The sequence below is a fragment of the Falco peregrinus genome, chromosome 3 (assembly GCF_023634155.1).
Source record: "Falco peregrinus isolate bFalPer1 chromosome 3, bFalPer1.pri, whole genome shotgun sequence".
NCBI lineage: Eukaryota > Metazoa > Chordata > Aves > Falconiformes > Falconidae > Falco > Falco peregrinus.
In genome coordinates this window covers 108,259,777-108,287,386 of record NC_073723.1, presented here as the reverse complement: position 1 = coordinate 108,287,386, position 27,610 = coordinate 108,259,777, and the positions used below count along the sequence as shown (strand labels likewise).

Here is a 27,610-nt window from a genome sequence, read left to right as displayed (position 1 = left end):
CCATAAAGATGAGAAGCTGTTGGATGGAATGTTGCTTTCTTGGGAGATTAATTCTCTGTGTTATAAAAGAATTAAGCAAACTGGAAGACTTCCTTGGTTTGCTATTAGAATTAGTGTATAATTGTTGTGGCTTAACCCAGTAGGCAGCTAAATACCACATGGAGTCTCATGCGCACACATCCTTCCCCCCCATCCCCTATAGAATGGGGGAGAGAATTGGAAAAAGAATTAAATTTATGGTTTGAGAAACAGACAATTTAATAGGACAGAAAAGGAAGGGAAAAATAATAAGGAATGATGATGGTAAAAGAACTAGAGTGTACGAAACACAGTGCACAATACTGACTGATGCCCAGCCAGTTCCGGAGCAGTGGCCCCTGGCCAACTTTCCCCCTAGTTTATGTACTGGGCATGAGGTCATATGGTATGGAATATCCCTTTGGGCAGTTTGGGCCAGCTGTCCTGGCTGCATCTCCTCCCAGCTTCTTGTGCCCCCCAGCCCTGTCACTGGTGGGGCTGAAAAGTCCTAGACTCGGTAAGCACTGCTCAGCAGTAGCTAAAACATCTCTGTATTATCAGCATTATTCTCATCCTAAATCCGAAACACAACACTGTACCAGCTACTAGGAAGAAAATTAACACACTCTCAGCCAAAACCAGGACAGTCATTTAATTCAGAATATAACAGATGTGATGAGTAACTCCTGAAGCTGTTCAGATTTTTTTATTTGGCTACTGTCACTAAATAGTAAGTTTAGTAGTGGTTTATATTCCTGCAAAATCTGCTTCTTTTGTACTTGTGAAATGTATAAATGCTGTATCTGTATAGTATATGAGGAAGCTCAGATGGGGTAAAAGTACAAATGGGAGAATCTCTCGGAGATTTGATTTATTTATTGAATGATAAAAACTAAGCGTAGTTCATAGAACTCAGGTTGTGACATCATCAGAATGGTCATTACACACACTTAATTTTAGCTTGCTTTCCTCCAAATATGAGCAGAAGAAGGTGCTGTGAGGTACAGATGTGTCAAAACAGTCAGACTGAAAAGCGATAGGTCTGCAGAGTTTAGTCCTGCTGCAAGGTAACAGTGTCCTCTGTCATACTGACGTATTGCATAGTTGGGTTTTCTGGGTATAGTATTAGCAGATGACTGATTAAATTGGAAAGAGTTCAGAGAAATAGGCTCAAGGGTCTGATGTCTTCGGAAAGATGAAGTACACCTTTATGAAGTAATAACTAAAATGAGTTTCTGTCATTCTGCTAATACTGGAGAAATGTAAATATTGGGAAGGGAAATGGAACTGTTTTAGAGTGGATCATAAGCTGAAGTAATGGAACCATGCTGTGAAGGAAAACAGCCTGACTCAGAAAATGTGTCCTAACCCTGAGACTGTAAGAAACAAATAATGGTTTCAAGGGCATTGCGAAGGCCACTTAGAAAAGCTTTATGAATTTAAAATAAATATTAAATCCATTTTGAATAGCTGGTGGGTTTTTTAAACAGTTTTGTATTTTTACTGATGATGTAATGAAATAGGTGTTGGTGCCTATGTCTCGTATACCTGTGAGACCAAGTGAAAGTTTGATCTGACCAAGTTTTAATTGATCACACTTCCATAAACTGGATTCAGTTCCTTCCAATTGCTATATAGCTCAGTTGCAGAAAGAACTGGGATTCACTCACCCCTTTCAGCTACCAACAGGTATGAGTCGTGTACTCAAAGGATTAACTTTTTCTAGAAAATGTGTGGTGTCAAGTCTAGATTAAGATCCCCAGCAAGTCTTAAATCATGCAGGCTACTGATAATGCACAGTAGAAACAAATTCTTGCAGGAAACTTCATTGGGTTGCTTCTCACTTCTTTGTATGCCTTCTTCAGTAATTCCAAATTATATAGAAGACAGAGGCTTTCTGTTTTCAGAAAGCTTTTATTTATAATTGAAAGTAGTGCTTCATATATGTGCTAAGACACAGAAGTTTATTAAAAAACAAAAGTGGCCTGTAAAGTGGATGCAGATGTAGAATAGCATCCAGTAACCGGATTTAATGAGGACTTCTTGAGTAACACTTTGTGTACTTTGCTTTGTTATTTTCAAGCACATCTGATAAATTTCATGTAAAATCATAAAATTCTGATGTCTGGTTATGAGAACTTTTTAGAAGAGGAACTATAGAAACTATAAAACTAATGAAATAACTTTATAGAAAAGCCATGACCCTTGCATAGAAAAATATTTTGAGTTCTGAGTTACACAAGGCAAGAAAAAGTCTTGTGAAGCAATGAAGTGCGATTTTGGACACTGAAAGCATAAATTCCTTTAGCCACTTCAAAATATTTTAAGCTATAATATTTTTCCTGTATATCTGCCATATTAAATTCTTGGGGGTTTTGGTTAAAGAAAGAATTTTAAATAATGCTAGTAAAAGAATGCTCTCTTGTATTATTTTGTCATGTAATGCTATTATATTTTGGCGATTAGTTCCAAAATAATTACCCTCCTTTCAAAGAAAGTGCAAGTTTAATTTCATTAGTGTATGCTGGAAAGATTATACAAACTTCTGTAGACCCTGCATACAGGTCAATGTGGTGTTGTATGTTTAAAACAAATCAACACTTCTCGGCAAACAACCGTCTTGATACATAAATACCAAATCTGTTTTCAATAAATTGACAAATGTTTTTGCTTTGACTAGATAATGAGTAAACTCTGGGCCATAGTCACTGATTTGTATTAACAGTTCATAGTGATGAGTTAATAAATGGTTAGTCTCAAAAGCAAAAAGAGAATTCAAATTCTGCAAATGACTTCACAGTTGGAGTTCTAGGATTTGGTATGGAAGTGGATTGCCCGAACTTCCTACAGTTTCTTCACCAGGTGGCTGGGAGAATCCTCCTCTTAACCTAGTTTGGTACCAGATTTATCTATCTTGGTAACACTGCAACTGTATTCAGCTGTTCAACTTAAATGCACAGTAGTCTTTAATGAAAAGAAACCAATTGTTGACCGCGATGTAGCTGTGTTAAATTGTCAGTCTTTCTTTGCCGAAGGTGAGGTTCAGTTTTGCATGAGGTTCAAGTTATAACTGTTCCTGTGCATTGTGCAACGTATATACAAGCCAGACAGATGGTCAGTTTAGCCATGGGACTTACTGTACTCAGCAGCCTAACCAAAACAATCCCAGTTCTTATATGTGATGTTAAGGTAATCTGGATCAATTAAAAATGTGGGGTTTGCTATATCTTATTGTAAGATTATTTTTTTAAAAGATTTTTTGTTGTTTGCCAGAAACTTGCCAAGTATCTCATGCATTTGCTTGCTATGATTGTTGGAGGGTTACATTTCCGTTACCATTTTCAAGAAATAATTTTGTAAACTGTGTTTGCTGTTAAATGTCTAGATAGCTTTTTTAAAGTATCAGTTGATTATTATCTTTTGCTTAAGAGATAGTAGGTCAAATCCGTGGATGTCTCCTGTTTGTTTGATAGCTAAAGTAACTATTTTGTTTGTTATTCTGGTAGGATGTAGCATCTTTCACACTGGATGTGAGTGGCACCTCTGAGGCCTCATCGACAGTATTTTTCAGTTCATCAGTCCCTCTGATCACAAGTAAAGGGAACTTTTAAGGACAACTTACCTATAGTCTACATGTTTTATTTTTTGTATTCTTGTGAATGTAAGGTGGTATTGTTTTTTGTTTGAAAGCTAAAGCCTCTATTTTTAAAAATTGTTTTTAGATCCCTTTGTTTCTTAATTTTTTCATGCAATCGGTGTTTTTAATGACAAGGCAATCTACATTTTCTAATCACCATTCATAGTGAGCATTTTAACTTGGGGACCAAGAAAGAGCGTAAGGCATTAACAGGTGTGATTGATCTAAAGAGGCATACAGCACCAGTGCAGCAGACTTCTTGAAATTGAGTTGTTACCTCCATTTGTATTGGGGGGCGTTGTTTTTGTAAGTGTGACTTATCACCTTGCAATGGCATGGAGCCATTTTAACAGAAGGATATGAATATAAGCAACCAGGAGATCATGCATGAGAAAACAGCGTGTACGGCCGACAGGTTTTCCACCTAGCAGTCCTGAAATGGGAGTCAGTTGACCCCCTTTGAAGTCAGTGGGGAACAGAATATTCAAGCAGTATTCTAGCTGTGTTGCAGTAAATGCTGGGTAAGCATTCCTGTTGTGAGAGTTCTATTTCCTCATTGGTTCTCTGCTGATGCTATATGTAGTACACTTCCTTTGTCATTATTGCCATCTTAATTGTGCTTGATTTTTTTAAATTTTTTTAATAGAGGTTGATCTGACTTTGTAGTTAATTTTAGTGGGTGTTCAAAAAGAAAAGAAGGATGGGGATATATGGTTCCCCAACTGCTAATCAGTTTTAAATTAAATAAAAAATGCTGTCTTCTGACCATTTTCATCACTGCAAGAGGTGGAAGTGCTTAATACCTTAATATTGTTAAGGATACACTTTTCCTGACTTCTGGAAAGGAATGGCATTTGTACATAGCAGCTTATTCATAATAAAAAGAAGGGCCAGTTAACATCCCATACAATGTGTGTCTGTTACGTGCTTCAGAAAGCAGTTCTATTGTTTCAATTTAACTGTTTGGGACATATTAAATAACAGATATGTGAAACAATGTACTATCAAAGTTCTTTAAAATTTACTTTCCCCAAACTTGTTCTATCTTTATATGTAATTATTTCCATATGTTACCTTTTCATCTAATTCAGTCTTATCTGAAATACAAATATCAATTTCCTACTTGTAATTCATGAGTTGGTTTTGAAAGAATGCTCATTTGTCTACTCAGCAAAACATTAAAAGAACAAAACAAAAACTGGGCATTCTCATACTGTCCAGCTGGCAGGCCATGTAATTGGCCTGTAAACAAGTTGCATTAATCTCTGAGAAGTGATTTGCAGCAATAGCAAATTATCTCTGTGCTTAGTATAGTAAAAGATTTTATTATAGTTTGATCACATAAAAGTAGACTTTGGAATTGCATTTGTAAATCCAAATGCAGAAGAAGAAAATTTTGTGGCCATCTTACTGCCATTCATTGATGTAAACCACACTTCTCAGGCAACTGCTTAGTTCTTTTACATATTTAAAAAAACCCAAGCATTTCTAAACTTTCAGATGGAAAAATAATATTTTGGGCTTCAGGGCAGGTTGGGCCTGTCTCTCCAGTTGTCTCTTCTTCAGTACTGGGAAAATACGTTCTCACTTGAAAAAACAATTCTGACTTCTATTTCTCCATCCTTTACCAAGTTACATTTTCAAAGGTAAGGTTCACATCCTTTCTGCTGAGTTCTGAGGAGGCCACTACTGGGCGGGGTGTGTGTGTGTGTGTGTCTGTAATCTGTAGATGAGTTAATTTGGAATGAACACTGAATAACAGACAAGTGGCTGATCCATTTATATCCATAATTACATTTTTTGTGTATTTATTTTTTTCCCTAAAAGTGGGTGTTTTTCTTTAAAGATGGAAAAAACCCAACCCTAGGGAATGTCTTTCAAAAAAACAATCTTAAATATATTTACAAGGTTCATTGTGCATTACTGTTAGTGATGTAGTTGCACAGCTTGACAACAGAGGGAAGAATTGCACAACGGCAACAGTCAGTTGTCTCACACTGCTTTTTACGTAGAGACAGCTGGTTAATTTTGTTTCAGTTTGAGTATTTTTATTTCCCTTGTAATATTAACTTGAAAAACAGTCTCTTTTTTTTTTTCCCGATTTCCCAAACTTGGAAGTAGATAAAGTTCAGTACATTCATTGTAATTAGAATATGTATTTGTGTTCCTTAATAAAAAATTGTTACACCTGTTAGCAGCTTAAAATATCTTTTGAGTTTTCCTCTGGACTTGTTCACATACAAAATGAATATTGAAAAATACTTCTTTTTATTTTGTTACGCAAAGGCTTGTCTTCAATATCCATCAGAAAGATTATTTCAATTAGGGATATGATATCTCCTTCAGCTTCCCAGCAGCTGACTCAAAGTCCTTGATGAGTTAAGTGATGTGTACTATAAAAATAAATGGAAAACCTAGCCTTTTCCATTAAACGCAGTAATAAAATACTTCTGCTGTTGTGATGGAATTCCTTTTTCTAGTTAGCTGGGATCAATCATGACTCTAAAAACTTGCAAGTTTCATGGAATCCCTTACTTAATGCTAAAGTGTTCTGGAAACATCTACCAAAACATTTTGTTTCGTGTTCAGAAGTACCTTTTTCCCATATGAAGTGTAGGGGTGAAATGCATACTGAAAGCATTTGTTCACACATCATAGACCATTGACAATAAGTTCTTTGTTTCTTACCTCAAGATACATACTTGCTGCCATTTTAAGAACCTTTTTATTGGTCAGGATGGTTCCTTTCATCTAGTTTAGCTCTGGTTAGGATTTTTGAAGCTGACTGCTTCAAAATAATATTAAAAACCCAACTCCTTCTTATAATTTCCTGTTATTCTTAAGTGAATCTTTAGGGTGTCCTCTTTCATGGGTGCATTACTAGATACACAGAATATATGTTTTAGTCCAGTTCTATAGGTTATTCTAAGCAGGTTGCCCAGGGTCATGGCCAGATGGCTTTTGAATATCTCTACAACCTCTCTGGTCAACCTGTCCCAGTGCTCAGTCACCCTTGTAGTGAGGCGGTGCTCTGTGATGGTCAGAAGGGACCTCCTGTGTGTGTTTGTGCTCATTGCCTCTGGTCTTGTCACTGGGCAGCACAGAAAATAGCCTGACTCGGTCTTACGGATCCCTTCCCTCCAGGTGTTTGTGTACACAGATGGGATGTCTCTGAACCTTCTCTTTTCTAGGCTGAACAGCCCCAGCTCTCTCAGCCTTTCCTCATATGAGAGATGCTCCAGTGCTTTGGTCATCTCTGTGGCCCTTCTTTGGATTCTCTCTAATAGCACCATGCCTCTCTTGTACTGGGGAGAGCTGGTGGATATGGCACTGCAGGTGTGGCCTCACCAGTGCTGAGGGGAAGGATCAACATCCTTGACCTTCTGGCATTGTTCCTTCCTGACACAGCCCAGGACACAGCTGCCTTTGCCACAAGAGCACATTGCGGGCTTGTGTTCAACTTGGTGCCCACCAACACCACCAGGTCCTTTTCTTCCAAGCTGCTTTCCAGCTATTGGGCCCCTGGCATGTACTGGTGTGTGAGGTCATACCTCCCTGGGTGCGGGACTTCACGCTTCCCTTTGAGCTTCAGGAGCTCCCTCCCTGCTCAGTTCTCCAGGGGTTGAGTTCTCTTTGGCAGCACGACCGTGTCAGTCCCAATTTTGTATCATCGGTGAAGCTGCTGAGGGTGTGCTCTGCCCCATCCAGATCACTGGTGAGGATGCTGAACAGATTGGAATCAGTGTTGTCCCCTGGGGTACGCTGATACTCATGGTATTCCAATTAGACTTTGTGCCACTGGCTGAATATGGATTACAAAAATGAATACTATTATTGGTAATACCAAGAACATATTATTCTGTCATATAATCATACTGTGCAATAATAATAATAACAGAATTTGTGATATATAAAGGTGTGTCTTACAAGCATTGCTGTTTTCTCCTTTTTTAACCTTCGTCCCTTTTAGAGTTGGGGAATGGGTTTGCCTTGGACCCTGCGCTGAATCAGCGGCAGCTGTAGTGGTAAACTGCAGGGGTTCCTATTTCTTCATGCTACACTATATTCAGGTTTTGTTGGACTGCTGCCTCACAAGTATATGATATAAACCCCTGACTTTGATTTAATATTTACCAGTAATTAGGGAAGTGACTTGTTCCTTTATTTACAGACTTCATCAGCACAAGCTGCTCGTTAACTTATCATTCACTTAATATTCCTCGTGTCAGTGATAAGCTAATGTTCAGCGCACAGATGTATTAGGTTGCCTCCATATGGTGCTTTGTCTAATGAATCAATTAGCTATTTTGGAAAAAATCCTGGAGTTTCTTTTTTCTCGTGGTGAAAAGTCATCCTGCAAATGGTGGAATGGTTTTTCATTGATGTTTGTGTTTGAGCATATTTTTAGGCAAAACCTTTGCAATAGTTTTGCTAGGTTCTCGTGTATATTTTCTAGGCACTTAGGAAAAGCAGTGTTTTTTGTTTGCTTTAAAGTTTGTATTAGCAGATTTTGAAGAGCTATTAGGGTTAAATAAACATAGCCAGTGATACACCTCTATTCTAGTCACTGTATCTTTGCCACTTCTGTGGCATGCAGTCTTTCAGCTCCTTTAAGAATTTGGTTTTTTTCCAAATTGTTAACAATTGATTTAGTAGTGCAATGTCTGTTTCAAATGCTGGAAAGTAAACATTTGCACATGCAAATAGAGTAACATATGAATGTTTGTGGATTTGGCACTGTAGATGTGTGGAGTCACAGAAACTTCAGTACTTTCGTGTGCCTTGCTTTTGAAGGACAAAAATAGAGTATCTAAAATCAGACCCAGTATTACAAGCAGTGTTCACACATTGTATGTCAGTAGGCTGTGATTTTGGCTTGCTCGATATTAAGTTAAAGTAATTTTCAACAAACTGTTCGCTATTTGCATTGTCTTTTGACAGGGAAAATGTTTGGATTTTTTTTTATTTTAAAAAACCCTAAACTTCATCTATAAGCTGTGGATATTTAAAACTTAGCTGTTTAAAACTTGAAAGATGGGAATTTAAGATGTTTTTGGATTAACTTCTGAGGATTATAAATTTACAGTTTTAATACCTTGTCAGAATGTAGCAATGCTTATCAATCAAGTCTTATCGATGTTTTTAAATGAAATATTCTTTGCTGCATTGTCTGGGGCATTTTAGTTAACACAAAAGTATTTTTCTACATACAGTATTGGTCATTATGGATTTTTCACTTGTATTAGACTGATAAAAGGACAGCTTTAACACTAACATAATATTGAACTCTGTTTAAAAGCAAAGAAACAAAAAAACCCACCCCACCCCCCCCCACCCCCCTACCCCACCCCCCTCCTCTGTTCAACTTCCTGACTGAGTCTGGTGGAGAAGTTGCAATTTTTCAAGAAGAAAAATAAAGCAATATGATAGACCCTGTTAAGGTGACAGGGAAGAAGCGAGGATCAATGTTATAGTGACCAAATGCAATTGCTTGCTACAAAACTGAGTTGTTTTGGCTGGCAGAACCAGTGTACCTAGGTATGAAATACAGCATATATGGAGCCATGCACAAGGTATCATAAACACGTATGTTTTACTGTTGTCTTCTCAGATGGAGTTATTTATGATTCCTATGCTCTTTAGTTTTCCTTTCCCCATGAAACTGCTGTACTTAATATTTTTCCTGTTCAAAGTACATGAAATAATTTTGTACAAGCTGCCAACTGTGTTAAGTTGCATTATAACTGGTATAAATAATTTGTTTTTTAAAAGGCATACCAGTTAAAACTTTGTATTGGAAAAATCTTACTCATCATGTTACTGAAGACAGCTTTAAAACAATGCGGTTGAAATGAGAATTATTCTAGTTGTTCACATTTTTTTTCCCAAGTAAGAGGATATTATAACACCCATTAAAACACTGTAAAATACTTTCCCTGGAAATGTTTGAGAGGATGTCAGACTCTTCTCACTGCCTAAAATATGCTTGTTAACTTTTAAATATTACAGGAAACTTTTGAGAACTCCTAAATTAGAATTTCTTCATCAGTGTGATTAAAACAAATTATTCAGCAATGAAAAACTTGCCAAATCTTTTTTTAAAGCTTTTTAGCCTCTTGGTAGCAGGAGTATGTTGTTGCTTTTAACATCACTACTGAATTTTCTGCTTGCCTCGCCACCCTCTTCTGTTTTGCCCTGTGTGCTCCCCACTGCACCCAGTACCCACTTGCATTGCCTGCTGGGGAGAGCTGGTGGTCCTGGTTTGTGGCAGGGGTTGGCTGTGTCCCCTTTACAGCTTTGTACAGCTCTGAGTAGGGCTGGTGTTGCCCAACAGGGTTTTCAAGACTTTGTAGCAAATTCTCTAATCAGCCAGTCACACTACAATTGCACACATGCATGTGAAAAGTGACAACAAAAGAAATTTGGAGTAGGTGCTAGATGCTGTCCTCTTGAAAAGTCTGGCTTGAACAGATTAAATGATTTGTTGTTATGTTTAGAATATATCGGAAATAATTGGAGACCTACGCTTGAACTGTTTGCTTAACAGAAGGAAATATTTTTGGGTAACGTTTAATCACAAGATACAAATGAGGTCAAATAATGTAACTCTCAAGACTTGTAACATCTTTAATATTGCATATCTAATAGCACCAGACACCCTTTACGTGTTTACATATGAAGGTGAGATCAGCATCGTAATTTTACCAGAGGAAGCTGTTTCTTTAACGGTTATCTGTTGCTCTCACCTGAGCTTGAACAGTAAGCAGCCAAGAAACTGTAACAAGATTATGATCATGTGAGGAAAAAGAGACAGGGATAGAGAAAAGGGAGAGGCAGTGGTGAAAGCACATCCTGCAGAAGCTGTCATTTACGGCTGCCTTTAAAAAAAAAAAAAAATCGCAGGGATTTTAGCTGTGCGTTGATATTTAGAAAAGCAAGATTGTTTTAAGTCACAACTTGCTTCCCATAGTGTGTCTGTATTGCTGGGCTAGCATGCTGCTGCTTTACACCTTTTTCATTTCTTTCTTAGAATCAATCTACCGACGTGGAGCCAGAAGATGGAGGAAGCTGTACCGAGTGAATGGGCATTTGTTCCAAGCCAAACGGTTTAACAGAGTGAGTACTGTTGCATAAAATGTTGGGTTTTGGTAATGTTCTGTGGTAATTGTTTTCTCAGTCTGTGCTTTTTCTATATTTGAGTGTTGAAAAGAAAGGAAAAGCAAGATGCTTATTCATGTGACTTCTCAGTCTATGCAGTGTTATTCAGGTCATAACAATCAGGAAAAACTTGGAAGTCTTTGAATCTAGGATGGAGTTAATAATATAGGATTGGTGAAAATAAATTATTTTTAAAGTCTCTAAAAATTTATTTTTGTGACTATTTAAACTGATATATATTTTGAGCACTTCTTACCTCCTTTCTGCTCTTTACTTGATTTCGATTGCTTGTTGAATCTTTTACCTTTAGTACTTTTTGTCACTTTTAAAGATTAGAGCTCTTGATGTTAGCTTTAACCGTTTTCAGTCTGAGGTATTACATAGTCTAATTAAGAACAACCCCCCCTGTTTTATTGAGCTAAAATACAACTGTGTTGACAATATGACTTAATCCAAATAAGCAAGTGAATGTCGCTTTAAGGCTGAGACACCTCCTTCACTTATCCCATTATGCCTAAGTATTGCAGCATATATACAAATGTAGTATATGCTTTTGGGAATTCCATACAAAACTGAGTACAGTGAGGTGAGTTTAGCTTTTTGATTCAACAGTAACTTTTTTTTTTTTTTAAATTATGAAATTAGCTCTTTTTTTCCCTGATGCTCCCCACCCCAAAACTGCATTGAAGGAAGGAAAAGCCCCTTAAAACTCAGTATCATATCACATACTTAGGTGAAAAATATGTCATGTGTCTGAATTATAACATGCATTTGTATAATGTGATGTGTGAAGTAATGTTTTTTAATTTATAGTATGAAGCTTCAATGTGCATATTTGCTACATGGTTAAAACATGTTTCTTTGAAACACTGTGAGTGCATACCTGCCATGTTAATAATCCATGTCATAGTGACGTTTTAACTGAAATTAGGCAAATAGTGAATATACGCATAAAGATTTTGAAACCTCATTAGCATGCTCATTTGTCAACAATCCTTAACAAGACTACTTTGTTATAACTATCTGTATACAAATGAAATACTATAAAGCTGGAACACAAAGCACATCCAACTGAAGTTAGTAATAAAGTTGATATGAACTGTAAAATGTGACATTAAAAAGTATAAATTAATAATAAATTATGGTCATATATGTATTACTGAATTAGATACCAAATTAAAATTTTGACTGGATTTTAATCCTTATGAATTCATTCCTCTTTCAAAATAACCTTTTAAAACTTTTTCAGATAATTCTGGTGAGCAAACACATGCAAAATCTAAACTTGTTGAACATACTGTAAAGGTTAACTCTTTCTTATGGCTGTGTTTGTAAGCGTTTTGGAGAGGCATGAGAGGGGTGCCTGTATTACTGAAAGAATTTGGGACCTGACACTACATCTTTCTTTTTTCTTTTTTTTTCCTTCCCTCCCTTGCTTCCGTGCATCTGACTGAAATAAATGAGATTATTTTCTTGCATGTCATTTCCAGGGCCTAAGACATTTATTTAATTTTAATATTAGTGCTGCCAAACCTGTACAAGAATACTGAAGGAAGTCTGATGGACCAGGAATTTTGAAAGAAGTGGCTATAGATAGATGTCCAAGGCTTCCTCTCTTATTAGGCAGTATGGGTTTTGGCTGGCTTTTTTTTCCTGAGCAGTGCAGTCTGGGTTTCTCCTAATCAAGGAGGACTGGCTGTACAGATGAATGGGATGTAGTTAAGTTTTGTTTTCTACAACTGTCAAAATATGAGAAGGGCAATACAGAAAATAGTTCTTAAAAATTATCCATTCTTTAATCATTATTTCTTCTATTATTTTTTAATGTTTTCTAATACTACTAGTAAGTATTTATAGTAGCTTAACACTTTTGGGCGGGACACCGTGTGTGATTCATTAGTCTGAGGATCTGAATAACCGCACTCTAACTTGCCGTTTGCTAGGAGGAACAGAGTTCCACTGTTTTGTGGCTTTGGGACAGTTGCAGAGTTCTGTCTAAGCCTGAAGTGGGGGATGAGTGCAGGACTTCATCTGCAGCTTGCAAAATGATAGGCCGTGTCTTAGGTTGTTACGGTAATTACTGTAGAAAATTTGCAGGTAGGGAATAGTGACTAAGTCTTCTGTTGGTAACCTGTGTGCTGTGTGGAGGGATGGCTGAGACTAGGTGACTTCTTGGCATGGAAGAATCTTAGATTGCTATTTGGCATTTTGGGTGAAGTGGATAAAATGACCACAGCACACATCCACTGGAAAAATTATTTAAAGATCTGCCCTGTTAAAGTCAGCAGTAGAATGTCTGGCTTCTTAATTTGTCCTCATTTTTATTTAATTTATTCAGATGCCATTTTGTTGCATGTATAAAAAAGGCCATATATTTTTTTATATTAAATAGTGCAACGTAGGGAGGTTTTACATCAGACTTGTTAGATGAGTTTTAATTACTGACGTTTTACCACTGTTAAAGTATATAGGTGCAGATATTGAACATTCTTCATACTTTAACTTGTCTTTTTTAACACTTTGTGCCAGTGTTCTCCAGTTCGGGTGTTTTTCATGCATAATTATGTAGTGCAAGTCCTGTCAGTTTTGTTTAGGTAACCTCTGTCAGAATCTGAAACTCAAAATATACTTATTCTCTAAGAATAATTTGCTAATGTTAGGCTGTAATGTGTTCCATATGCTGGAGATACTTGTTTTCTTAACATCCATTAAAAAAGGACTGCATTTAGCTGAATTCTTAAGTGTAACCTTCAGCTAGCAGGGAAACCCTGGATATTCTAAAAAGAATTATTATTGAATATCTGTTAGGAGGTGACCAGGATAGGTTCTTGTTGGGTGGATTCTTGTTAGATAACTACTCATCTACAGAAAATAATTGATAACTGAATTGATAATATGCATTCTGCCTTTCAGAGAGCATATTGTGGCCAGTGCGGTGAAAGGATATGGGGTCTCGGAAGGCAAGGCTACAAGTGTATCAACTGCAAATTGTTGGTCCATAAACGTTGTCATATACTTGTTCCACTGACCTGCAAAAGGCATATGGTAAGTTTGTGTTCTGTATAAAGCTAAGATGTTTCATTGTGTCCCGTGTTGTTGTTTGTAGATGTGCATCCTGAGTATTTAAATGCTGTGTATGGCTGTAGATCTATGACACACGGTGGTATTTGGTTTTCAGTTCCTGAAATGACTATGGAGGGCAAGCCTTTGGATTGTGAGCAGTCTGGGAAAAGTGAGAAAAGAAAACTTGTGATACGATTTAAGTGTGAGCAAGCTTGAGTTTGACTTCTACAGTAGACATATTGCATTTTATATATGGATAAAAGAGTTGTCACTGACAGTCTTGGCATTGGTTCCTTCTAGCCTATGGGAATGTTTTAAGAACTAAAGTGCTTGCATGGGTTTTGCGCTACTGCTTGTAAAAAGGCTTGTTGCTTTCATGGTCTTGCCTTCGTGGTTTCTCCGGTACTTCCTCATCCTCTCCATTTCCCTCATTCCAGTGGCAATGCTAGTGTCTTTCCTTGGCTATAAACGTGCGTCTGTATCCCTGAATATTAGCCCTTCCCCATACTCATTGCAGACTATAACCAGTGTCTCACAGGTGGTTGCCTCACGTTTTTTCTAACTCAAAATTTTAACCAGTATTTTTCTTTATTGGTATTGCATGTGACATGCCTTGACATGACTAGATCCTTTGCCAATTTTTTTATGCGTGTTGCTATACCTACTGGAATAGTCCTACATGTCTCATAATGAGTTGGGAATGAGAGCAGCGTCCAAACATACTGTAAAACTATTTGGTATTGTGATCTTTACAGATTTATGGAATTATGGAATATGCCAGTGCTCTAAATTGAGTGTGTAACATCATGCTGGAGTGTTACCTTAGTTGCAGTTCCATATGAAATGGACTCAGGAGTCTTAAATAGAATTAAAGTTTGAACTTTACAATAAAATATACTAATCTTACTTCTAGAAAACAGCTAAATATCTGTTGCAGTTGCTGAGAATGGTTGACATGGCATTTAGGCTTTTGGTAGGCGGGTTTTATAATGCATTACAAAAGGTTAATATCAGGAAATATTTTCTGCCAAATCCAGTTTCCATTCTGGAAGATGCAAATATAAGCTTCTCATTATATTGTAGTATGTGGCACGACATACTTAAAAAGGAACTGCATAAACCAACGGTTTTTTCCTATGTAACTTCTGTGTTTTGCAAGGATTCGGTCATGCCTTCCCAGGAACCTCAGTTAGATGATAAAAATGATGAAGTTGACCTCCCTTCAGAAGAAACTGATGGAAGTGAGTACTTTGTTGTTTAATTGGAATTCATACGTTTCCCCGTTTGGAGGCCCAGTTTCAACTCTTCCTGTTTGTTTTTTTTTGAAGTTTACTTTGGGTTATCTCTAGTTTAGTCCCATGGACTAAATGCTCGTTAGGGACTCTGTTACAGTAGATGTACTTCTGAAGCATATCTTCTGGTTTGATTTCAACCTAAATTCGTATGCTCCAAAACCATTCCAGAATGTGAAATAAAGCACAGAGCAACTGGCAACAATGGATTTAGTTTTTAGAACAAACAAACCCCCTCCACTTCAGATCCAAGCTGTGATGCTAATATAAGTGCACCCTCAGACTTTTAAGTATTTAATTTTGTGTAATTTGGAGTGTTCTTTCTAGATTAATATTTTTTGATGGTTTAACCTGTCTTGTTTTAAGGGCCCATTTATCATACCCGTTCTCCAAAATTATTCTGGCCTTTGTCAGATACTGTTATGAGCTCAAAGGTTTATCGTTGGATTTCTTACTGTCTCAGAGTTGGTTGTTTCTACAGCGCCCTTAGGATCTGCTGTCAGAATTACAAGAATAAAGTGGAAAAAATTTGGTCAGCTGTCCCTTAGTATCTGAAGTGAACTTCTGGCCCTAAGCTACTAAACCAACCTTCCATTTATCAACTTTTAAAATTATTTCTAATTAAGGTCTTTAATAATGACCAACTTGTTTGATTCCTTTTCCAGTTCCCTACATTCCTTCAAACCGGAAACATGACAACATTAAAGATGACTCTGAGGTATGTTTTAGAAATGTTTTTGTAATTCATGTTTGCACACCCTCAATCATACAGCTCTTTATAAAATAGGTAATTACTTGTCCTATTTCTTCGGCTACCTTTGAAAAAAGAAGTCTGGGTTTTCTTTCTGAAAACTGATTATTTTTTTTTAAGCATTTTTGATAGATTTTTGATATTTCTTCTATTTACAGCTCTTTCTATCCCAGTTATGATGCGGGAGAGACTTTGTTCTTTTTTTTTTTTTTCCCCCTCCGTTCATGTTGGGGCAACAGTGATTTAGTAGAGGGTTTGACTTTATTGGTCTTTGCAACAGTGGTGGCTTTGACATTGTCTTGTCTGTTCTCTCTAATGGATGTACAGCCTTTATCACCCCCAGGCTACTTCTACCAGCTATCATTGTGAAAGTTGCTTCAGTCTGATAATACATTAACTATAGAGCTCTCTGAAATATTTCGTATAAATAATACCTAATAATTTATAGACAGCTCTTGTGGAAATACAAGTGGAATAACATACACTTAAACTCTGTTTTTCAGCTCTTTTGTAGTCGGTCTGATACAATCTCTCCATACCAAGAACGTTACTCCCTTAAAGCAGTTTGAAAAATCTCAATCCATTTTAATTCTAAAGAGCTTTAAGACATTATTTTTAAAAAGGCTTCTGGCATATTTCAAATAAATAGGATGCACCCGGCAGAACGCTAGCAGTTAGTTTGATACCCTGCTTTTAACAAGCCTTCACCTTTTTTTACCTCTGCCTTCACGACAATACTTGTCACTACCATTATTTTACACTTGAGTAGTTCCTGCTCTTGGGTAAGTGACTGCCTTACTTTCAGACATATGTCTAGATTTTATCTCAGATTCAGAGTTGGAAGGGTATAAATTTGAAACACCACAGATAATTTTAATTGCTATCTAGAATTGCTGAGATATAGTTAGTGCTCAGGTAGATGCTGTTTGTGTTTAATTATTGCTAGGTGCTGTTTGCTCACCTGTTCTGAATTGTGCTGCTCTGATTTTCCCACCTTGCTTTTGAGCTTTACTGAAATAATTTAAGGTATCCTACAGAGAGGATGTGGCATTCTGGGAGCTTTGTTGACTAGAATCTTTAAGCTCTGAGCAATCTCTTCTAATAGCAGTCAATCCTAGATCAAGATTCTTTATATAAATACTTTCCATAGTTCAGCAGAATGCTGATCTGCCTACAAGTACAGTATTATGAGGTCAGGTAAAAATAGGCCGTGGAAGTATGTTAAAGCATTGTATATATTGGTGAGGCATGAAATGTCAGAGTACATGCTGCATTTGTCTAGTTCAACAGCCTGATTTTCAGTCTCACATGTTCACATCTAATTTCAGTGGAGTCAAGATAAAATTTATATTTTTAACTAATTAATTTCAAAATAACATTCTTAATATTGGCGTATTTCCTGCAGATTGTTGCATTTGAGAAATTGGTATCTGCTGCTGTATGTTCCCAGGCACCTATTAGAAATTTTCATTTTCATTAAAACTGTAGTGAACTTATTACAGACAGCTCTTGCCTAAACTGAAACAGACAGGTACATTAATTAGCAAATTACTGCTTCCTTATCAGCTCTTTTTTCTTTTTAGAGAGCCTTTATTAATTTGTACTACAATATCTGTCAGAATATGAAATACACTCTTCTACAATGCCTGCAGTTCAAGAATTTAAATAAAGTCTAATTTCTGAAGGCATTGCGTACCATTTTCAAGTAGGGAATATGTAAATGATTCATTGAACAAACTACTACCTTGAAAAACACAGCAACTTTTAGTAAGAGCAAAACCAATACCAACCGATCATTTCTAAACAGATGTGTTACAATCAGCCATTCAGATCTGTGTGCCACTGACAATGGCCAGCAAACTCAGCAAATTCTGTCCAGTGGCTGAAGACCTCTTTGCTTTAATACTTACTTGTTATGAAAATGTCTTCTATTTCTAGCATCTGTTTCTTTTTATACAGGATATCAAACCAGTCATTGACGGAATGGATGGAATTAAGATTTCTCAGGGGCTTGGACTACAGGACTTTGATTTAATCAGAGTTATCGGACGTGGAAGTTATGCCAAAGTTCTTTTAGTTCGGTTAAAAAAGAATGATCAAATTTATGCTATGAAAGTAGTGAAAAAAGAATTGGTCCATGATGATGAGGTAAAAGTCTGTATTAATTGCATTGTTACATATTGTAAAAAGTTAGTATGCTTTAACAAAAAACATTCCATTAAGAAAGCAGCTAAGGTTTTAGACAGCAGTTCCATGTAGAAGTTTTATGACTTTTGAACTCGTTTGTCATCAACTGTCTGCATGAAGCACCAGACTAAATCTGAGAGAAATGTCCCTTATTTTAATAACAATTAACAATTTTCAATAGTCCTAGTAGAATGCACGTGAAAAGTATTCCAACCTGAATGTGCTAATCTGTAAATGGTGAGATAACTAGGGTCGAATTTGGGCACTTAATTTTGAAAGAAAGCAAAGATGTTTTCCAAGGTGAATGAACGTACCTGCAAAGTATTATCTGTAATTCAAATAGGGGCTGAAATTGTGTTCTTATAGTCAGAATTATAGGACTTACGTGCAAGTGACACAGTACTCTGGAATATTTTTTTTTTCCATGGGTTAAAAAAAATTATGCTACTGCCCTTTGAGGTCACTATGTTTTAACTGCCTTGTAAAAAATACTTGTCTGCCACAGAAATCAGTGCTGCATTTCTTGATTATTTCCAAAATCCTGTTGAAATTTTTTTTAACGCAAGATCTCAAATGCACAAGTTTCAGGGGAAAAAAAAGCCACCAACCAACCCTTCATCTTTTTCCTGTAATTGTCATGCTTCTTGAAAGGTATGGATTTCATATCCATCCTATTTTTTTCATAAATGTGATGAACCAATCACAACAAGCAAGGAAGGTAGATCTGAACCACCTACAATGCTGTTAGACTGGAACCTGCTGTGTTCGGTAATAGAACAGGGGATGGGGTAACTGGAATGCACGTGGTCAGACCACAGCTCTGATGAAACTACTGAGACCCCTGATGGAACGACAAGAAGCATTGTCAGGCTGCCAGCTTTATTGGAGTGCTGCAGCGTGACATGCTCGTGCAGGAGTGGTAGCGTGTATGATGGGGTACAGAAAGTATGACACCAGTAAAGAGTTGATGAATAAAGAAGTACTGTGTCATCCTTGCGGGTGGAATCCCAGGCTCTTAATAAAATAAAAAAAGAGATGGACAATCAGTCTCACCTCATAGGGAATTTCTTATATAGCTATTGTTACAATAGAAAGTGAATTTTTCAAACAGAACGCAATTTTTAAGCTGACGATGTTGTATTTTATACTGTTAGGAAGGCTGGATTTCTTGGAAGTAGGATGTTGGAAAAAAACCCAAACCACATTGTTTTAAGTACTACTTCTGTTGGTACTTTCAATCAGTTTCTTTTGCTGCCATTTTTGTCATTATTCCAGAGGCTAGGGTTAGGACAGTAAAGTTGTCAAGCTCTTCTGAAATACTTTGCCTTGCTCACGTGCTTGGTGGGGTTTTTTTCTGACCAAAGATTAGATTGTTGTGTGGTTTATTTACTATTTTCTTTAACACATGCTTTTCCAAGAAGGTAGAAACTAAGGAGAAGTATTAATGGGTTACGCAGTTTTTCCTGAGAATCGGAGGTAGATGAGAAGTCTGTCTTGAATAGTGGCTCTCATAGATAACTGCATAGAAGATAGAGCTATTTGTTTTTTCTTTTCTATGAGGTAGGCTGTATAATGAAATTCTGGGAATTGATAGGAAATTCACTGAATTCTGTGAAAGCATGAGACGTTGCAAGTAATGGAAATTTCACCTAATAAGTCGTTCATGGAGAAAGACAATTAATTACATAGAAAGTATGTTTAAACGGGCTGGTGCTTTCCAGGTAATGGAATTGTTGCTGGGGAGTGGTAAGCATTCTTTTCTAAAGGAAACTGAAGCAAATCAAATACCTGGGCTTCTGCTATGAACATTTTTCTAATCTTGTTAGCAGTAGTGCACTAGTGTAGTACTGATGTACTAGTACACAAGCACAATAATCAATGAGTTTTCCAGACTGTTAAAGAGAAGCTCATTCAGTAAAAACAAAAAGAAGTGGACATGTTTATTGTTTTACTCAAAACTGGATGTTTGGCTCATGTTTGGACCCAGGTTTAACCTTCCAACGTGTTAGGTCTTCAGGAGGGTGTGAGTATAAAACCTAACAGATTTATTTGATCTGATGGTGATGTTTCTTGATTTCATCTGAGACTTTAGTTTGCCTAATTATCCTTGAAGGGAAGGCCTGGTTTCTCAATTTCTGTGTTTTTTGTCTCCAGATAGGTTGGAAAGCTGGAATATCTGTTGGAAATGGAGAATTTTTAGAACAGTTACATTTCCAGTAATGTAACATGGCAGTGTACTGAGTGTTTGCAGGGTGGAACATGATCGGTGTATTGCATGAGGAGTAAATATCTACTGCTAAAATCAGTTGTACTTAAGGTTTACATTTGGTACGGTTATATGAAAAATGAATTGCTTTGTTATTTTGGATCTGAACTTTGAAGTACTATGCTAACATCCTTCAAATTTTGATAGATGTTTATTATATGGTATTGCACTGGGTATTCAGGACTTCTCCCTCTTGAAGTATTAAAGGTAGTCTGATACTTTTAAGAATGGGTTTGGTTGTACAAACTAATCGGGTTTTGGTAGTTTCATTGAATTAATTTTGAGTTTCAGATGAGAAAACAAAGTTCAGTTTGTTTGAACCTTTTAAAAACTGGAGAGTCACATCGCTTGTGTAACTAGCATGAGTTGCTTCAGCAGCCTTGGGAACATTTAGCTAAGACAATTTATTTCTATGAAGCAGTATGAGCAGTGTAGCAAATATTGCAGATGTATGATATTTTTAAATGGCTTAAATTTTGTGCAGACCTTTCTACATGGTTAAGAAATTCCTGAATATGTAATTTAATTAAAATGTTTTCTAACTTCCTCCAGATTTTAGGGGGGGTTGTCTTTCTGAAGAACATATGTAACAATGACGGTATATGTAAGGGAGCATAGATGTTCACAATTTCTTTTCTGGGAATACCCACAGTGGTTATCCAGCAGGAGTTCTGATTGTTCAATTACTCTATTTCAGGATATTGATTGGGTACAGACAGAGAAACATGTGTTTGAACAGGCATCCAGTAACCCATTCCTAGTTGGTTTACATTCATGCTTTCAAACAACAAGTCGGTAAGAAAGATCTGAAATTATTTTGTTTTGAAAATCTTGATCATTGTACTAACTGCTTCTCATAAAGCAAACGTAACCACTGCCATCACGTAGTAATTTTTGGAAGGAAGCATTAGTATCATTAGCCAGTGTCGTGTAGAGAAAAAGGCAGGCTTTTCCAGGTCATGATCCAAAGGGAGAAGGGAAATGAGGAGGAGGAGCTGTGCGCTGTCTTCCTGAGCACCACCGGCTGTGTGACTTCAGGAATAGGAGGATAGTAGCGGGGTAAAACAGAGCTTTGTAAGAGAGAGCTTATAATATTTGATTCTATTGAGGAGAGCTGAATCACTTCTCAGAAGTCTGAACTGTAGTTCTCTGTTCTTCAAAACAGCATAAGAGTTGGGCTGCTCAGTAATCATAGTTTTCAATAATAACTTTAAACCTACATGTGTATGAAGTATGTTTTACCTGTGAGGCTTATGAGCCCTTAGCACATACTGATCAATGATGTGATTTTAATTGAAACAGTGCTTAATAAGATACTTAGATACATTGAAATTTATTTTATTTTGCCCTGGTGTGCAAAATCCAAAGGGGACAATTTGCTTCTTATTTTGCAATTGGAATATGAGGAAAATCATGAAGAACTTTCGTGCCCGTGTTCATGTATGTCACTGGGCTGTTTGGATATGTGGGGGTTTTGTGGTTTGGGTATTCTTGTTTTTACAGGCACCTGATTACTGTTAACCTTTTATAATGCCTGGTGCCATATGTATCATAATCAGGAGATGAAAGTCATTCTATCCAGCTTACTTGAGTGGCATTCTGTGTAGAGTGCAAACAATTTAGGAAGTTTTCATGGATTATCTAGTCATTTACACTAACACAAAATACAAAAATTCAAGTGGTCAGGCAGGGTGAAGTATTGAGAGGGAGGCTTCTTATAAATAACGCAAACAAGAAAAAGACCAAAATCAGCACTATGAAGTTCCTTTGCATGCCAGTTTGGTAGTTACTCTGACATACTCAAGGAGCAGAAATAGAAAAAAATATATGCTGAATGTAGTCAAAGCTTTCTGTATTCCTGTTGTATCTTTAGGAGTCTGTTTTTCCAGCCTAGCTTCTCCTTGTGGTGAAACTAGGTTTTTGCTTATAACTTCAGCCATTTGCCGTGGATATAGTCATGATGACATGAATTCACAATTTGTTTGTAGCTGTGATGTTATAAAATCACGATTCTGACCTCATTACAGGAACAGAGAAGCACAAAACTGATTTCAAGTGAATAAACTCATCAACATGAGATTGTGTTAACTGGCCCAAAGAAAAAAGCTGTATTACAAGAACATTTTGTGTATAAGTGTATTAATAGGGGAGGAAATGTTGGAAAAGAACATGTTCTTTCTCTTAAGTATAATTTTAAATAAATTTTTAAGATAAAAGAAATGTGTCCTTAAAGGTGGTAATTGATGCTAAATGTAGCTGTTTACATTGTTTCAGATACTAGTGATGTTTGTTTATTACTGTAATAAAATACGTGCCTTGGGCTTGCCCTGAATTTCCAGATAAGTCTCTTCCAAGGTGGCAACAATCTGAAACCTCCGTCCAGCGAAACCATTGGTGTTTGAGTAAATCATTCTAAAACCAGCAAGGACTGCCAGTCTTCGCACACTTAGGTGCTTGATTGTAACTTAACACAGGGAGCTTTAAACTGCAGGTTCTGAATGGGGATAAACATTGGAAGCTCCTAAATAGGATAGGAAAGTTGGAAGCAAAAATACCAGGAATGCTGTAATAAAATACAATTTTTTTTATAAATGCTTAAAAAAGCATTAGCTATTTATTGTTTATCTAATTTTAAATTAGTGCTTATATTCTTCTGGTGAGGCCAATGAAAGACTTGCAAGCTGGGTTGTATCCAATAATTTTTCCTGGTTTACCTTTTCAGTTTTTAACACTGAATGCCAGTGTTTCAAGTGAAGAATCTTTTTCAAAGAAAATAAAAATCTTCTTTAATTGTTACCAGTTAGAATGATCTGAGAGACTGGAGCATGTGTTTTCCAAATGTAATGTTTTCCAGTGTGTGGATATATGGAAAGGAGTTTTCAACTCATGGAAAATGAAGTGTATAAGGAAATAGTGCCTCCTGGGATAGCCGCAGCCTTCGTAAGAAACTCTCACTCAGCACGTTTCTATCCTGTAGGTGTCTCTGACCTTGGCAGCATTGCCTGGATCATCTTTTCCCAAGGATGAAACCTTTCCTGCGAACTGTAATAGAAGTCTTTTTATATGGCTGATTCCACCTGTATTTCTTTCCCCTACTGACTTTTCTCTTGTTTGTTTTGAGAAGACTATTCAAAAACTTGTTCTACAGAGCATCTAGTAGGTCTTGAGACTGCAACCTTTCTGTGCCCAGACCTTCCATTTAGTGGATATGCTGTGTAGAGAGTAACACAAGTGGGTCCATCACGCTTTCTTTTAATTCACATTTTTCTACAGCTAAAGGTCTTGGCAAAGTCAAGGCAGGGTGGGATTTCATTATCCCTCCTGCTAGCTCACCAAATTTAGTTTTAGTCTCTGATAAATAATAGACATAAGTGAACTGATTCTCTCAGTCCTCAAATTCTGTAGTCTCAGTCTATCTATGCAAACGAAACACAAATTTTTTGTTCCAGGAAAGACAGTATGTTTCTTCACAGTGTGTCAGGAAGAGTTCAGTGATGCTCATAGTCTTAACAGAAATAATTTTGTATGTGTATATTAATAATATGCTAGATCATGTAACTTTAAATGGAAAAAAGATTGTGTCATATACTATTCAGATAAAACTTTTTTATTTAAAGTAAATTTGGGTTACGTTTTTCTAAGTGAGTCTTACGTCATCTTGCTTTCAATAAATCTGAGCTTTTCAGGGACTGAACCAGCACAAACAGCAAGCTTCATAGTTACATATTTAATTGCTATCACAAATCCTACAAAACATATTGATCTCTGTAATATTGCCAGATATTCATTACTTACTGTTAATGAAGTAATTTTTAAAAGATGGTGACCTTTTAGTGGCAAAACTGTATCAGAAACACAAATGAGATTTTTCAGATTTTGCCCATGTGGAAACCTTGGTGACTTAGGTGTATATGAACTGCACCTCGTCTGCAAAGCTTTTCAGATGTAATGCTGCAGCTTGGCTATTAAAAAAGGACTTAGTCAAGCAGAGTAACAATTTAATAATGATTACATTAGGGTAAAGCTGTGTCAGACTGAGTAAGAAAGGTTTGCATTTAAATTGCATCTTTTAAAGTTTGGGGTTTTTTTATCTTAAAACTTATTTTAAATGGTCAGCATTGTTTCAGGCAGGCTTATTTTTTTCAGGTGTTGTTAGTCAAAGCAGTGCACTCACTGAGCAAATTTTATATTGTGGAGTTTTATTCTGTAAAAGTCAAAAGAATCAACATCTTTGAAGAAGAGATAATTGCGTAACTATGTTGTTCTTACATTTTTTTTCAAAGGAGTGGCAATTTTACCTTTTTTGGATAAACTTTCATTTTTGCCATGTGTCATCTTTTAGCATACTTCTGTGATTTTGTTATTATTTCTAAGTAATTTTTAAAGAAATCGCTATCATTATATGCTTAGGGTTGGCGGGTTTTTTACATCTATTGCAGAGTACCTTATTATATTGGGCAAATGCTGTTGTCTTCTGTACTGTTTAAGTAGTTCTGCAGATTTCACACCAAGTAGTAGTCTGTTGTATGCAGCTGCCTTTCCTCTCCAGTTAGTCTGGCATTTAAATAAAGGATGTGATCCTACATAATATGGATCAAATAAGCATTCTCTTTTTTTCTCTGAAGTAGTTTCTGTAACTATAGAAACCTAGAACTCTGAATCAAGAGCGGAAGTGAAAATCGCTCAAATTGGAAGGATAAGAATAGGTTTTCTTCTTGAGATTTTCCTTGGAATCCATTAATTGTATTATATACTTTCAGATTGTTTCTTGTCATAGAGTATGTAAACGGGGGTGATCTTATGTTTCACATGCAACGGCAAAGGAAACTTCCCGAGGAACATGCAAGGTATTTTACTAACGCAGTTATGGTGATTGTTTTGGTTGTAGTTTTTTAATGTTGTATGAAATGCTTTCCAAACTTTATTCCATAAAAGAAGATGAATAGCAAAGAAAGAACAAAAGGTTTATTCTTAATTTTAGAAGGTTCTGCCCTGGGAAGATATGTTACTTTTATTATTTTGAATGCATTTTTTTTAAAGAAAGCAAGCATTTGATAAGTAGTAACAGTTAGTCCTATTTACTTCTGTTTATTGCTTCATATTTAGGTAACGTTTCTTTGATCTGTTGATAGAAGATGTAACTACTTACTTTCATCTTAGGTTGAATTAATATGGTGTTGGTAGGAGAAGACAAAAAATCTGTTCTGCATGGCTTTGCACTACACAAAGTCTCAGTGTAACTCTTAGTAAACTGAAAACACAGGGCTTCTGTGTCATACGTGGAATTTTCAGGAAAAAATCTGCAGGATAAAGAAATTTTTTTTCACTTTACTAATTAAGAAAATATTTAATTTCCCATATTTACTTTAAGGCGTGACTTTACAATATATGAGGTCAGTGTCCTTACGAGTAAATGTAGCTTGGTTTCGGTATACCAAATGACAGATAAAAGCTGACCGTAAACTTGTATTTTAAGAACAGATTTTTTTAACTGTACCAGATTTTATACAATCTTAATGCTAATATGAATTTTTTCCTTTGTAATTTCAGGTTTTATGCTGCTGAAATTTGTATTGCTCTAAACTTCCTACATGAAAGAGGCATAATCTACAGAGATTTAAAACTAGACAATGTTCTTTTAGATGCAGAGGGCCATATCAAATTAACAGATTATGGCATGTGCAAGGTAGGATTTTTCTTACCTTTCTTTTGTCACTTTGACATTCAGTAGTATATCTCTTTTAATGCTCGTGTTGCTGAACCCAGAATTTGGTTGTGGAATGGGAACTTTATTCTGAAAAATGGCTGTTGAAGGATAGAACCACTTTTGTGATTATTTTTTTTTTTTTTTCCTTTGTGTATTTCAAGTTATGTGGGTCGCTCATTTCTTTTATCTGTTTTTCCTGCATGACCCAAGCGGAAAATCTATCTTTAAGACAAGTATGTTTTTGAAAGGGTCTTTTCCATCTTTTTATGGCGTGTGCTCCTGTGAGTATGAATTGCATTCATCGTTCTCTGGGGCTGGACTGGACATTATGAACCAACAGGGGCTGTCCAGTATCGCTGTTCTTAGGCTGCAATCTTTGGTGCTGAGAGGCGATTTAGAGAGCATTATTTTCAAAGCACCTGGTAAAGTGTGGCATGTACGTAATGTGATGCAGGGGAAAGCAAGAAAACGTCAATAGAAAAAACTAAATTTTAAAAATTAGATGTGTAAAGTTGGAATGCCAGATGTGACTGAAGTGTTTCTAATCTGACCAGAATTCTGCTGTCCCCTTAGAGCTGTTGATTTGACCTCAAGTCTCCTTGTTCTTACTACACTGTTTCTGGCTAGTTTGTGAAATGACATTAAAGTCCGGTCTGTTTGTGTGTGAGAATTAAGTTTCTGAAGCTAAAATTGTATCTGGTATTATGTTGATTTTTACAAGTCCAGGGATTGAGTGTATAATACTAATTTTTACTTAGCTTATTTCAGAACGTGGTTAAGGCATGTTATGGTGACATAATGAGGAAAGCTCGTCTCACTCCCTCCACAGAATAGATATTGCACCAGTTTCTAGGAATGCTGGACTAGAATGATTCACCACTGTCAAAGTGCACAGGTTGTGGGGCTTCACTTGGAATGCAGCAGTTATGTAAAAGTTTGAGTTCTTCATTCCTAAAACGTGAAGGTTTTCCCCAACATCTGTTTGGAAAGGACTTCCATGTTGGTTTTGATCTAAATTGTGTAACTTTGATTTGAATTGAACTAAAGTGTATCTGTAAACAGTAAGCAAAATGTTGTTACAAATGTGTTTGTGATTCAGTTTTTATCAATTAATTGGCTGAAGGTAAGCTGTAAAGTCATAAGCTGGCTTTGTGCACCACGAGTATTTATTTTGCTCTATCATTGCCTTTTTTGAAAGGAAGGTCTTTAGACTCCCTAAGTAACTTGGCTTTGTAAGTCTAATAAAGGGAAATTCCCAGAAAAGGAGGTCAGCTTTTAATCTATGAAATGATTTATGCACGTAGGAAGGTTTGGGCCCTGGTGACACTACAAGCACTTTCTGTGGGACACCAAATTATATTGCACCAGAGATCCTCAGAGGAGAAGAATATGGTAAGCTGTGACTAAACGATTTGTAATTATAACAAATCACAAAGAAAAGTTCTAGTTCTAGGTTGCTTGAAACACATTTATTCTTAATTTCCACGTTCTTGTGCTGTTTTATGTTGAGACAATTGAATGTATATTGTAC

At 36.4% G+C, this 27,610-nt stretch overlaps 1 protein-coding gene across 2 annotated transcripts in view; it reads left to right on the top strand.

The window, feature by feature from the left end:
• The window catches only part of PRKCZ (protein kinase C zeta), a 67,548-nt gene that overhangs the window by 21,689 nt on the left and 18,249 nt on the right, over positions 1-27,610 (top strand). For both annotated transcript variants that reach the window (XM_027787486.2, XM_055799335.1), the window contains exons 6-14: positions 10,686-10,771; positions 13,727-13,858; positions 15,036-15,117; positions 15,834-15,886; positions 17,879-18,067; positions 21,070-21,167; positions 25,133-25,219; positions 25,923-26,058; positions 27,384-27,471. In XM_027787486.2, coding sequence (XP_027643287.1) covers positions 10,686-10,771; positions 13,727-13,858; positions 15,036-15,117; positions 15,834-15,886; positions 17,879-18,067; positions 21,070-21,167; positions 25,133-25,219; positions 25,923-26,058; positions 27,384-27,471 — 951 coding nt within the window. The remainder of the gene's footprint in view (positions 1-10,685; positions 10,772-13,726; positions 13,859-15,035; positions 15,118-15,833; positions 15,887-17,878; positions 18,068-21,069; positions 21,168-25,132; positions 25,220-25,922; positions 26,059-27,383; positions 27,472-27,610) is intronic.